Source organism: Malaclemys terrapin, chromosome 25, assembly GCF_027887155.1.
Source record: "Malaclemys terrapin pileata isolate rMalTer1 chromosome 25, rMalTer1.hap1, whole genome shotgun sequence".
NCBI lineage: Eukaryota > Metazoa > Chordata > Testudines > Emydidae > Malaclemys > Malaclemys terrapin.
The window spans coordinates 8,435,701-8,448,800 of record NC_071529.1 but is presented as its reverse complement, the minus strand read 5'-3'; the positions used below and the strand labels follow the sequence as shown (position 1 = coordinate 8,448,800).

At 55.3% G+C, this 13,100-nt stretch overlaps 1 protein-coding gene across 2 annotated transcripts; it reads right to left on the bottom strand.

The window, feature by feature from the left end:
* Positions 1–278: 278 nt before the first annotated feature.
* On the bottom strand, positions 279–10,512 carry LOC128829326 (E3 ubiquitin-protein ligase RNF113A). Of its 2 annotated transcripts, XM_054014705.1 has the most exons (10): positions 10,359–10,512; positions 9,638–9,714; positions 8,209–8,313; positions 6,183–6,290; positions 4,985–5,094; positions 4,635–4,741; positions 3,598–3,687; positions 2,360–2,453; positions 1,315–1,421; positions 279–431 (listed from the first exon to the last, which is right to left on the bottom strand). In XM_054014705.1, the coding sequence occupies exons 1-10, from the start codon at positions 10,456–10,458 to the stop codon at positions 358–360; spliced, it is 972 nt and encodes a 323-aa protein (XP_053870680.1). In that variant the 5' UTR covers positions 10,459–10,512; the 3' UTR covers positions 279–357. The 2 variants fall into 2 exon arrangements, with proteins under 2 accessions (XP_053870680.1, XP_053870681.1); XM_054014706.1 differs by lacking the exon at positions 10,359–10,512 and having other exon boundaries at positions 9,585–9,663.
* Between the last annotated feature and the right edge of the window lie 2,588 nt (positions 10,513–13,100).

Sequence of the window (13,100 nt, the reverse complement as noted above, 5' to 3'; positions counted from 1 at the left end):
CCCAGGAAAGTTTGCCTCACTGTTATTCTTATCAAGGGCTCTGCTGGCACATTTTCTCTAGCAGCTGACTGGAGGCTGTGTTGTGCATTAGCCTGGCTGGGAGACCCTTCTTCGTCTCCCACTTTCATGTGCCAGAGACCACTGGGGCGCTGACAGCTAAAGGAGCTAGTCTGGCAGCTCAGCGCAAGGGGGTTTCCTAGTGATCCTTGCTGGGTGGGTTAACAAGCTACTCACCTGCCTGTGACCATTTCCTAGGAGCAAAATCCAACGTGGACAGGTCTTTTCTATAAACTTTTATTGGGCTATTACAAAACCTGAGGGGTGGGGGTGGGAGGGAGAACAGGGGAGAGAGTTGTGCTACTGTGGTTCATCTCCATGCTCCGAGGGATCCGACTCCTCACCCTTGTGCTTTTCTAGCTTTGCCATTAGCTCTGCAAAAGACAAGAGGAGCAGGGGTGAGGCTCTGAACAGGCCCTGTGCTTCCCAAGGGCTGCGGCTCCCCAGGACGACCGTAAATAGCTCTCAGGGCCAGCTAAGGGCCAGAGGGAGCCATGGAGGGTAGAGTTGGCTGGTGGGAGGTGCAGCTGGGTTGAAATGAGCCCTGGAACTGCAGCTCCGCTCTCAGGCAAGGGTCCAGTAAGGTGAAGGGGCCATCAAGGTGTCAGGCACGGGAAAAACCAGTGCAATGCCAACTGGGAGCGGGGCTGGGACCTGCAAGAGGCGGGCTCGGGCAGACAGCTGCGATCGCTCAGGCAGGGCTCGAGAGGTGGGAGCAGCCGCACGCCCTTCTAGGCCTCGTGGCTCCTGGGTAATTCCCCAGCAGACAGAGGGAAACGTGATTTCTAGGACGTTCCACCACCTCCTGCCGCAATGTGACCCAAAGGCACACGCTGCACTGACCCTCTGGATGCTCTTGGTTACTGTGTCCAGTCAGGCTGCTCCCCCGCCCAGCTCATCCCACCCAAGGCAGAAGAGGAAAACTGGATCCGGCCCATCAGAAGATCTTCCCGGTCCTCTCTCTTGCTGAGCGCCCTGTCTGGCCCCACTTGGCCAGCTGTACGCTGGGGAAGAGCATGCAGCTCTTGCAAGGAGATGGAGGCTGGAGACCAGCTCAGAGCTTTAGCCCAACTCACGAGGGCATCTGTATTTTCCGATCTGTTTAGCAAGGTGAGTGATCCAGGCTGTGCTAAGCCAAGCCACGCCACGCCACCTGGAGAGGAGGAGATAGCCCTCCCTCCCCAGTGCAGTAACATCCACCCCGGTTGGCATTAAAGAAAGGCCTGTGATCCCAACAGGGTGGGAGGAGTGAGGCACCTTTGGCTGGGTTGAAGACACCATTGGTTTGCTGGTCGCACACGTAGCAGCGCTTGGATTTGCGGTAGTGCTCCAGGGCGCAGCCCTCGCAGAAGTAGTGTCTGCACCTGCCGGGAGGGAACAAGGGGGCCAGGTTAAGTCTCCCACAAAGGACTGTGCCCACAGGAGATAGACCCAAAGTCACCATCTCTGGGAGGCACCTGGAGACAGGAGGGCTCTGACTCTGTTCACTCCCTTGGGACCCGTGGGGGGAACTGAGCAGCTAGCGTTCTCCCCGCCCCGTAGCAGCAAGTAGGCACCTGCGAAGGGCATTACGGCAAGGCCTGGCCTGAGGGGGATTGTTACAGTACAAATGCAGCAGAGGGAACATCCCACAGCCTGGAGACTTAGGAACAGCTGCAGCCCTCCTGCATGAGAGCAAGGCACAAGGCCCTACACCCAAGAGAGCTGCCCCTGCTCCCAGGAACGGGGTTCGCTGCTTCTGCAGAGATCCCAGGCCAGGGAGTATGACTGAACTGTTCCCAGGAGTCCTACATGGAAGCCTGGCCATGCTAACAGGACCTTGTCAAATCAGAGGAGAGGCTCCCAATCCAGGCACAAAGATCTCCCAGCTCACCACTGCCAGGATGGTAGGGTGGGATGCCCATCACGACGCTTGGATTCTATTTCCAGCTCTGCCACCAAATCACTCTTTGACCTTGAGCAAGTCCCTTTACCACCCTGTGCCTCGGTTTCCCCATATGTACAGTAGGGATAATGATGCTTATGAAGCACCAGTAAAGCTTTGGGATGAAAAATCTCAAGGCTGGTGATAAAAGCCATGCTTTACAATGGACAATGAATGCATTTTGGGAGCCTTGGAGGGACGGTGCTAGAAAAACGCCAGGGAAGGGTCTAGGCAGCTAGGAACTGAAAGGCCCAGATGCAGCGTCACCCTGAGGTGGGTAATAACAGCGGCCATGGAGAGTGAGGGATGGACTCAGTGAGACTGATCCAAAAGTCAGATGCTTGGGTCCCCATCCCAGCAGCAGAGGCAGCTGCTTACTTGGTAACCACGGGGTTCTTGAAGGAGCTTCTGCAGATGAAACACTTGAAGGGCAGGTCCTCGTCATCGCTGCTCACCTCATAGTTTTCCTCATCTGCAGGAGAGAAAACAATTAACCATGGTCAGGTGATAAGGGGGCATCCAGATCAGCCCGCCACAGCCCAGAGCACGAACTACCCCCCCAGCGCAGGATGCACACAGCAGGTGGGCCTGGTCCTTGGCCAGAAATAACCCAGCTCTGGCAGCGAGGCGTCTCTGATGTCAGTAGCTTGCGTGGGAATGAGATATAATTAGGTCTAATGAGCGAACATGCTCGCTGCTCATCTCACAAGGAGCAGGTTCCTCTGCCTCGCCCACTCACTGCTATAAGCAGACACCAGCGAGGCCGCCTTCCTAGTGTTCCTCCCCGACTAGCTGTCACTGAACCAAACCCAACAGCTTCACACATAACACGGCCCCTGGAATCTTCTGTGGCCGCTCACAGGGACCACCCAGCCTGTGGCTGTGAGACGCAGCAACTGCCACCATCTGAGCTGCGTAGCGGCGAGTAATAGCGCTGTTTCCCATGGGGAAATACATGTGGAAGTGCAGCTGGAAGGCAGTGAGATGTCACAGCAGCCCCACTCCACAAGCTGGGAGATCGCTTCTTCTTGGGCGATGAGCAACAACAGATCAATACCCATTCAGGGGGAAGACTACCTGGGGTGAAGTTTTCAGAAAGCACAGGATTTATCATAGCAGATCAGGCCATTAATTCTTCTTGGCCCCAGTCTGCCTCTGGCACTAGCGCAAACCTGATACTTCAAAGAAAGCCTAATTCCTCTGTCCCCACCCCCGGGAGATGAACCTGGCCCACTGGCAATGCTGCTCACGGAAGGGGTATTCATTCCAGCCCCTGTGGCAATCAGCAGAGTTGTTCAGTCCTTTCTTAGTTCTCATACCAGCAGCAATTACTGGAGATAGCAATCCAGCTGCAGGACTGGGTTCTACAATCCTGCAACAGGGAGTTCCACAGTTTTGTGACCCGCTGCCATGAAGAACTGTCCTTTTTATCTTTAACTGAAACCTGTGACCCACCATTTAGCATGTCATTTGAGACAGGGAAGGAGCCACTGATCTCTTCTCCTTTACCCTTCATCACCTGAGAGCCCTCAGTCTAGCCCGTTTTAAAATACCAACGCTGCAAGACCTCATTAGAACGGAGCTGAGGGAGAGAAGGAAGAGGGCCGCTATTGTACCGTTGACTCCGTAGCGTCCTTCGTCCAGTTCCCGTTCAATCTGCCAGCCGTGTTTATAGTCGGAGCGGTCGTGGAGGAACTTACAGCTGTCTGCCGTAGGACAAACAGACAAGGAGTTAGCATTCCCTCCCACCACTCTTCAGTTACTGCCTTTTGCAAGTGGCTTATAAATGGATGCTGTATTGCAGGGGCCCATCACAGCTCTGCCAATGTACCTCAGTCCAGACCTGCAGCCCCTCTTAGCCCAGGAGAGGTAACTTATCAGAGTGCAATCCCCCCTCCTGTTTAATGCAGGGGCGTGGCCCATGGAGACTACAGAGCCTAGCTTGCATCTTGATCTGATCAATGGAGCTCCCAAGCACCAAGCGTCACATCCAACATGTAACCCTCACCCCGTCATGGGACACACAAACACTAAGGAATGGGTGGAGCACATCCCCTCACATACTCTCTTATTTGCCTGCCAGAGGGAGACTTTCCCAGAGGGACACTCAATGGTAGCGTTGGAAATAGACTCTAGATCTCCGACTCCCAGTCCAAAGCTGTAACCACACACCCATACGCCCTTAGTCACCTCTGACAATAATACCCGCTGAATGGACAGGTTCATCTTCTTTCTACAGCACATCTTTTATTTTAGAAGCATGCTGAGATCCCTAGAGTAAGAGCCACCTAGCAAGGTGATTACTGTATTTCAAGTTATAGAAATCAATTGCCTTGGACCCAGCGCCTTGTACATTTACGGCACTACATAAAACAGAGTCAGGCTGCCTGAAGTCTGTGGCCATCCTCCAGAAATGTCCTGCTGAGATCCATAGACATCCTCTACTCAAGGACCTGCAAGTTCAGGTCATTAGCCATTAAATGCTGCCGTTTGCCTCTACAAGCGTTTGCCTGGGTTGAAGCCGCTTTGTGAATCTGGCACAGTGTCTGGAGGACTTGCGCCTGCCTGGACGTTGTTCTTAAAAAGGGGCCAGCTAGTTAGTTTGGAACTCAGGATGGGACATGGTGCTGTGGAAAGGGAAAGGGACGTTCACCTCCAAAGCCACAGAAGCCCGTTTCCTTGTAGTCTTTACAGATGTCGGGCTGATAGTCCCACCGCACGGTGGCCCTCAGGTGCTCCGGCGCTCGGATCGGGCCTTTCCTGAAAGGGGCGGAAGAATGCTTAGAACGGGTGCATCCGAGATGCCTACAGGCAGGTTCTGGTTTGAATCAGTCTTCCAAAGGAGGGGAGCATTGGTGAAAGGGGCCAGCTTACAACACTGGAGACTGAAGCTCTGTCCCCAGAACAGACACATTTCTGCTGCGCCTGCTGCAAGCGTCTCCACACGCTGGCTCACCGAGCTAAAGAAACCGGGTCACAGATCATCATTCAGGCAGCACCTACCTGACCATTCCCGAGGAGGCGTTCCCCATCGACGTATCTTTGGGCTTCACGTACTTCTGATAGTTATTGATGCCCCGGTAAATTTTATCGTCCTCCTTCCCTCGTAGCTCCTACATAGGGAAAGCAAGAAAACGGTCCGGGAAGAAAGCTCCATCTCCCAGTCCCCTAGATCTGCTTCCCGGCCCCGCCAGCCCCCAACCTCCTCTGCTATCCATCCTCGCGCCCAGCTCCCTTCTCAGAGCACTGGGGATGCCCATAAAAGCCAGGAGGTGCCCACTGTAACCAGGGAAAGGGATTTATACTTGGCTTGTCAAACTTAGGGAATATAAAGCTTCCCCCCACCTCCATTTTTCAAGATCAGTGGGCGAATTTGGTGCTCCTGGAAGAAAGGCGTGGAACAGGACTAGCTGCCCACCACAGCTCTGCCAATGCACCTCAGTCCAGACCTGCAGCCCCTCACCCCCATTCCAGCCCTGGGCTCTCCACATCCAGATCTGCCAATGCCCCTCAATCCTGACCCACAGCCCCCGGGTATTCCAGCCCTGGGCTCTCCACACCCAGCTCTGCCAATGCCCCTCAATCCTGACCCACAGCCCCCGGCTATTCCAGCGCTGGGCTCTCCACACCCAGCTCTGCCAATCCCCTCAGTCTTGACCCACAGCCCCCCGGCTATTCCAGCCCTGGGCTCCGCACACCCAGCTCTGCCGGTGCCCCTCAGTCCTGACCCGCAGACCCCGGCTATTCCAGCCCTGGGCTCCCCACACCCAGCTCTGCCGGTGCCCCTCTGCAGCCCCAAGTGCTATCTCAGTCCTGCCCCACCAACACAGCCACACACATCCCTCTGCCAGCACACCTGCAGAACCCTGTTATTCCAGTCAGTTCTGCCAAAGCTGCTTTGGCCTGATTTGCAGCATCCCTCGTTCCAGGCTGAGACCTCTCAACCACAGCTCCCATGTAAACGACCAGGCACCCCTGGTGAATCTGCTTCCGACTGCTTGCAGTAAGCAGGTCGATTTGAACCCGGGCCCTTCTCCCCTACTAACCCTTTACCCCCACTTCAACTGGGAAGCAGCCCCTCGGGACTCAGCAAACCCTCTTGGTGGGATGGACAAGGAACGGGGTAAAGCACATGACTAAACAGACAAATGTATCATCTCCCCCCAGAGAGCTCTGGCTTTACAGGTCACGGCTGACTGACCTCCTGGATTTTCTGGCTGCGCTCAAAGATGGCCTGGGCATCTCTCTCCTTCTCGGTGTCCAGCTCATACACAGCCGTCGCTCCCATGTCCTCCGGACCTACAGGTTTCTGAAATGCAAGAAGCACATTTCCCCATTCACAGTCAAGAGAAGACTCCCACGGTGCAGAGAGCTGCTCAGATCCTGCAGTCAGGAGCACAGGATAAATGCACTGCGCTGGAGGAATGGGGACAGTCGCTTTCCGCTGATACCAGCTGGTTGCTTGTTGCACTTCACTCTGGTACCCTGACAATGAACCTAGCCAGGTTGGTGTCGCTTTGCCCATTTCACTTCCTGGTTCTCTAACACCTCGGGCCTTCTATCACACTTCGCACTCATTCATGGATTTTATTCCCGAAGACAGGGAAGCATTTACCCCTATTTTGCAGGGAGTTGCCCAAGGAGGCCGATGGCAGAGCTAGGAATTGAACCTAGGTGTCTAAATTCAGTGTCCTAACCACTAGACCGTGCTTCCTACAAAGGCTGTTGTGTCTGGATTTCTAACCCAGCTGTGGGAGGTTTACCATTTAATTTAGTTAATACATCTATTCGGTTTAGATTGTTTTTTTAATGTTGTGAAAACATTTCTATTAATCCTGGGCTTCATCAACCCTTTATCAACAGTCCCACGTGCAGAGATTTAAGTACAATTATATCCAGGTGGGAGCATCACGGCCTCGGATTACAAATAAACTGAGCTCTGGAGTTTCCAGCATAAAAGCGACATTCTTCTCCAGCACCTCTTCCTTTCTGTTGGGGGGTGGGGGTGGGGGGTGAAACTGACAGCAGCAGCCCTTTCCCTGACAGCCAAGCGGTGAATAATAATCGCAGCCCTGAGCTCGTCACAAGGCACTGTACAAACATGAACGAATAGATCCTTGCAACTCCTGTGGGAGGCAGCTCAGCGAGATCCCTGTTTTACAGAGGAGGAAACGGGGGCACAGAGAGGGGAAGTGAGCGGGAATGCGTGTCAAAGCCGAGATCCGTACCGCTTCTTGCCCTGAAGAAGAGCTCCATGTAGCTCGAAGGCCTGTCACTTTCACCAATGGAAGCTGGTCCAATGAAAGCCATTACTTCACCCTCATCTCTCTAATATCCTGGGACCAACGCAGCTACCACAACACGGCAAGCATTAAAAAAGTCTGTTTGCATTACTAACACCTCCTCGGATTAGTTAAACTAGATCCAATTGATTTCCCATACGTGCAGGCTGTTCCTTTTAGACTTTTGTTCAGCTCGGGGCAGTTAAACTAGATAGGGCAGTGGCTGCTTCTCCTGCACTAAACCATGCTGTTTGGATTGCCAATACTAGAGAAAAGTATATGTTACTAGCAAAAAGGCCTTTTGTGACGTTTATTTGGGAAGACAAAATTTCTACGTCAATAAGGATTTGTAGACACACACACCTCTCTTTTTGTAATTGCATGGTTAGGGCATTGGACTGAGCCTCAAGACTCCTGGGTTCTGTTTCCCACTCTGCCCCTGACTTGCTGTGTGACGCTAGGAAAGTTATTTCTCCTCTCTGTGCCTCAGTTTCACTATCAGCAGAATGGGGATAAAGTTAATGACCTCCTTGTAAAGTTCTTTGAGTTCCTTGTTCCAGTGGTTGGGGTGTTAGTCTAGGACATTGAAAACCTGGCTTCAATTCCCTGCTCCGCCACAGACTTCCTGTGTGACCATGGGCAAGTCACTTAGCCACCTTGTGCCTCAGCTCATACAATGGGGATAATGGCACTGCTCTTCCTCATGGGAGTGTTGTAAGCACAGATCCATTAAAGACTGGGAGGCACTCAGATACTACAGTGATAGACGTTCGAGGGAGAGAAAAGCACCAGATGGACACTAAAGAGAGTTTCAAAAACAAAACCTGATCCTAGGACCCAATCATAAAACCAACCACACACACTCTCTGGCCTCTGTTATGCAGCCTAAGTGATCTAATTGTCCCTTCTGGCCCCTTTTAAAGCCACGTGCTGCACAGTGCTTACCGCCGATCTCGTTGATTTGTAAGCGACCCCGATTCCTTGCGACTTCCCCTCATCATCACTGCTGCTTGCCCCATACGAGGTCTTCTCTTTACCACTTTTCCTGGTCTGAAAGACAGGAGGGCAAATATCTGAAGAACCGAGAAAGATCCACCACCAGCAAACTGAGCACAACACCTGGACACGTTCCCCATCACATGTTGGCAAGAGATAGAACTGCAGCCCAGGAAGGCAAACCAGTGGAGTTGTCGAAATCAGGGCCCATATAGACACAGCACTGGTTTAATGCAGTTACCTCTGGGCTGGAAGGAGGACGGAGCAAAACACCTTTGGTTCTCCCAGACCAAGAGAGGGGCACCACAAAGTTAAATTCTTGCATTAAGAGAGCCAAGTGACAGGTTTAATTTGGATCTGTGGGCCTGCAATGTTAGAACCATTCATTTCCCTTAATCTACAGCACATCTCCAATGGGTAACAATAGGAGGTCGGAGAAAAGATCAAGCGAGCCATTGCCAATAACTAAAGCTATACGTACATTACAGACGTCTGCCACCATGCTCCTGTCAATCAAGGGTGTGATCCCTGACCCTTATAGCTGTGCCGGCAGAGGCCCCTAATGTAGATGCTGCTATACAGGCCAAACTGCATTGGTGCTGGTATAACTTTTTTCAGTTGGAGTGGGGTGGGGGTGAAATAAGCTATGCTGGTAAAAGAGCGAGCTGTGTTGATATAAACCGCATCTAACGAGAAGCCCTTTGCTGATATAGTATACCAGTAGAGTTATACTGGCAAAGCACTACCGGTGTAATCCTGGCCTAAATTTTCAGTTACTAAAGTTCCTGTGGCATACTGCATCACTCTGGGTAAAAGTCACACAGGGCACTTTTAGATCTCCCAATTACTGCCCCTTGTTGGCCATTTTCACATGCCTATACCTAACCTATGCATTTGCACACCTAGATTTGTAAAATTGGGTCCTTTAGGTGTCCTTATTAGGCTTCAAAAGATATTACGCCCTTGAGAGGAGAGGGAAAGTTCACTTCTCTCACAGTGGGGCATTGGCCAAGGAGGCCTGCAGACCCCGGAAGTCAATTCTGCATGAGTTACTGTCTGCTCACGTTTGAAAAGATTTTCCCACAACCAGACGGGCTTGAAACATAGGATGTTTTTTTTTTACGTGAGAATCTGAATTCTGCATAATCTGAATCTTATAAACTGGCTGGATCCACTCCAAAGGAGTGTCTGGCACTGCCCTGGCTAGGCGAGGATGCAGGCTCGTGGTGCTGGTGCACAGAACCTTCTGCAGATCTCCCCCAAGGATTTCCTGGGTCCAAACGTGGGACCCATCCCGCCCCGCACTCAACGGAGAGGTCTGTTACATGTGGAGTGGACAATGCGTGGAGCTGGGCATCGCTGCGATGGGCTCGGTCACCTTCTGGATCATGGGGTTGTGCGCTTCCCGCCGCCTCTCCTTCCTGACCACCGTGCTCCCCTCATCGCTGCTGCTGCCTGCAGAGCAAAAGAAGCCATCAACCGGAGGGGCAGGAGTAGCCAGGCCAGGTCAGGTCTTCAGCCCCACGGTGCCCCATTCCCTCACCCCAAGGAGCGCTCCCCACATGCCAGGCCCTGGGCACAGGCCTCTTGGGGGCCACTCAGCCTGCATAAGGGGCCGGGCACCAGGCTGCAGGGGGACCCGGGCCCCTCTCGGGGTCAGGCTGGCTCAGCTCCCATCATGGGGTTACGCACAACGCGGGGGCCCCCCAAGGCCCCTCCAGTCTGTCAGGCCCCCCCGCACCTGCTAGGATAGTGGCACGGTCCAGACCCCTTCCCCCCATGATATTGGGACCACTCAGAAACCCTCAACCCCCTTCCCCAGTGATAATGGGACAGTCCAGAAATCCTCCCCACTGCTAATGGGACAACCCCTCCCCCCGTCCTATTGGGCCTGCCCAGAAACCTTCTCCGAAGATAATGGAACAGACCAACCCCGCCCCCTCCCCATGGTATTGGGACAGCCCAGCGCCCACCCCCGCGGTACAAATGGTATGGCCCGGAATCCTCAGTGATAATAGCACAGCAGGAAACACCCCCCCCCCGCGCGCCGGACAATGGCACGGTCCGGAGCGGGGCCGAGCCCCCTCCCCCATCCTCACCCTGCTCCTGGTCGCTGCCCGGGCGTTTGCGCCGCCCCCTGCCGGCCGCCGGGCCCCGCTTCTTGAACAGGAAGCTGCAGACCGGGGTCTCCTCCGCCATCTTCCGCCGTCAACGAGACGGGCCGGGCCGGGGAGCGGAGAGAGGGACCCACCGGCGCCAACGAGATGGGCCGGGCTGGAGGAAAGGGAGCGGCCGGCAGCAGCGCCGCGCGGTGCCCCCTAGCGGCGGGGAGGAGGAATCGCAACCACTGCCTCCCGCTCGCCGTGTCTGGGAGCAGTGCCGGGAGGGGGCAGCAGGGGCCCCGGGGAGGGGAGGGGGCAGCAGGGGCCCCGGGGAGGGGGCAGGGGCTCCCCAGGATGGGAGGGGGAAGCAGGGGCCCCGGGGAGGGGAGGGGGCAGGGGCTCCCCAGGATGGGAGGGGGCAGCAGGGGCCCCGGGGAGGGGAGGGGGCAGGGGCTCCCCAGGATGGGAGGGGGAAGCAGGGGCCCCGGGGAGGGGAGGGGGCAGGGGCTCCCCAGGATGGGAGGGGGCAGCAGGGGCCCCGGGCAGGGAAGGGGGCAGGGGCTCCCCAGGATGGGAGGGGGCAGCAGGGGCCCCGGGCAGGGGAGGGGGCAGGGGCTCCCCAGGATGGCAGGGGGCAGCAGGGGTCCCGGGGAGGGGGCAGGGGCTCCCCAGGATGGGAGGGGGAAGCAGGGGCCCCGGGGAGGGGAGGGGGCAGGGGCTCCCCAGGATGGGAGGGGGCAGCAGGGGCCCCGGGCAGGGGAGGGGGCAGGGGCTCCCCAGGATGGGAGGGGGCAGCAGGGGCCCCGGGCAGGGGAGGGGGCAGGGGCTCCCCAGGATGGGAGGGGGCAGCAGGGGCCCCGGGAAGGGGAGGGGGCAGGGGCTCCCCAGGATGGGAGGGGGCAGCAGGGGCCCCGGGAAGGGGAGGGGGCAGGGGCTCCCCAGGATGGGAGGGGGAAGCAGGGGCCCCAAGGAGGGAGCTTTCACCTTCCAGGGGCCGCCCCAGAGGGGGCAGCTTCCCCTCCCAGCACCGACTGGGTCTGGCACAGCCCCCCATGGATGCTCTAATTCAGACTGTGGCGCTGCGGCTCGTGGGGGCGTTAATGAGACTAGCCCAAGGGGCCAGGCTGGGAAATGCCCCCCCCCCTGCAGGGGAGAGTGGCTGGTGCGAGCCGTGTGTGCCATAAGGAGGTGGCCTCCTTGCCTATGGGGCAGTGCTGAAGACAAAGCACCTCCACGGTTCCAGGGCTGCTCTCTTCTGAATGGGGGAAAGCCGAGCTCCTGGCCACCTGTGGCACTTCTAGGTACAGTGTCGGGTGTTAGCCTGGCTGTCCTGGCCAAAGGCCACCTCTGGCTATTACATTCTGCCCCCTGTTAGACAGCTGCCACATCCCAGCCTACAGGTGCCTGCGTTCCCATCTCCATGTCTGTGTGGGTAAAGCTCTTTGCGATCCCTGGCCGAAAGGTGCTAATAGAAGAGATTATTATAGGTTACACTGAGTCAGTAGCAGCTGTTTCTGAATATTAAGAACACCGCTGTTTTCTAGCCTGCCAAATGAATGCTGAGGTGGCATGTATATCTCTATGCCTGCAGCATCTGAGAGGTTAATTCCTCCTCCCTGCACCTGTGTCTCATCTCCCCACCTCGCTCTTCTCTGTGCCTTGCCTCACTTCCTGTGAGCGGAAAGCCTCACCAATGCAAATCATTTGGTTCCCGTTCTTGAACTGGTCAAGCAAAGAGCGTGGCTGGCAGCAAGGGGTGCCATTCTCAAGTACAGAGGATTTAGTGTCTTTGGTAGGGGATTTATTGGTGATCCTGGCTGGCTCAAAGAATTGGGAGAGGGGTGGGTTAGAGTTCCGTTTGTCTCTGGGTCAAAAGTAACTAAGGTGACCAGACCGCCTGATATTATCAGGAACATCCCAATATTAGGGCCTTTATCTTATATAGGATACTATTACTCCCCCCCCCCCCCCCCCGCTCCCATTACTCCACCCCCGCTCCCATTACTCCCCCGCATCCGGATTTTTCACATGCGTTATCTGGTCACCCTAGGAGTAACCAAAAGTCTTTCTCTTCTTTGGTGTCCTGTGTGAAATGAATTGGTGCATTCTGCTAAGAGTGGATGTAACGCCGACAGATCCCATCGGCGGTGGGCAGGACCTCGAGCTTAGTGCATGAGCCTCTACGACATGAGCTAAAAGTCAACTGGCTGTCAGCTAAGGCTGTAGAGCAGACCCATTAATTGGTCTCTAAGTGGTCTTGGTGCCACTAGATGGGACATGGGTCCAAATTGTACCAGACGCCCTGTTGGCAGCAGAAAGGACAGAAGCTCATTCCTAGAGGTGGGATCTCTCATTCCTAGAGGGGATGCCCAGTTTTAAGGTATATTAGTGCCCAGTGCAGGAAAGACTGGAAACACTTGCTTGACGGTGTGTGGTCAGGTGCTCCGTAAACAGCCCTCATACAGCTCTGCCAATGCACCTCAATCCTGGTCTGCAATGACCTCTCTTATTCTACTCCCAGAGCCACCACAGCTCTGCCAAGGTACGTATCTGCAGGATTCATTGCTATTCCAGTCCCCAGGCCTCTGCCCAGGCATCTTGTTCTAACCTCCAGTCATGAGCTTTTACTCAGTTCAGCCGATGCACCTCCCTCCTCCCTCTCTGGTACTTATACGGCCCCACCATGGTAATGTCTAAGCAGAACCCTCCTGAACTTTCCTCATGTCATGTTGTGGGTCA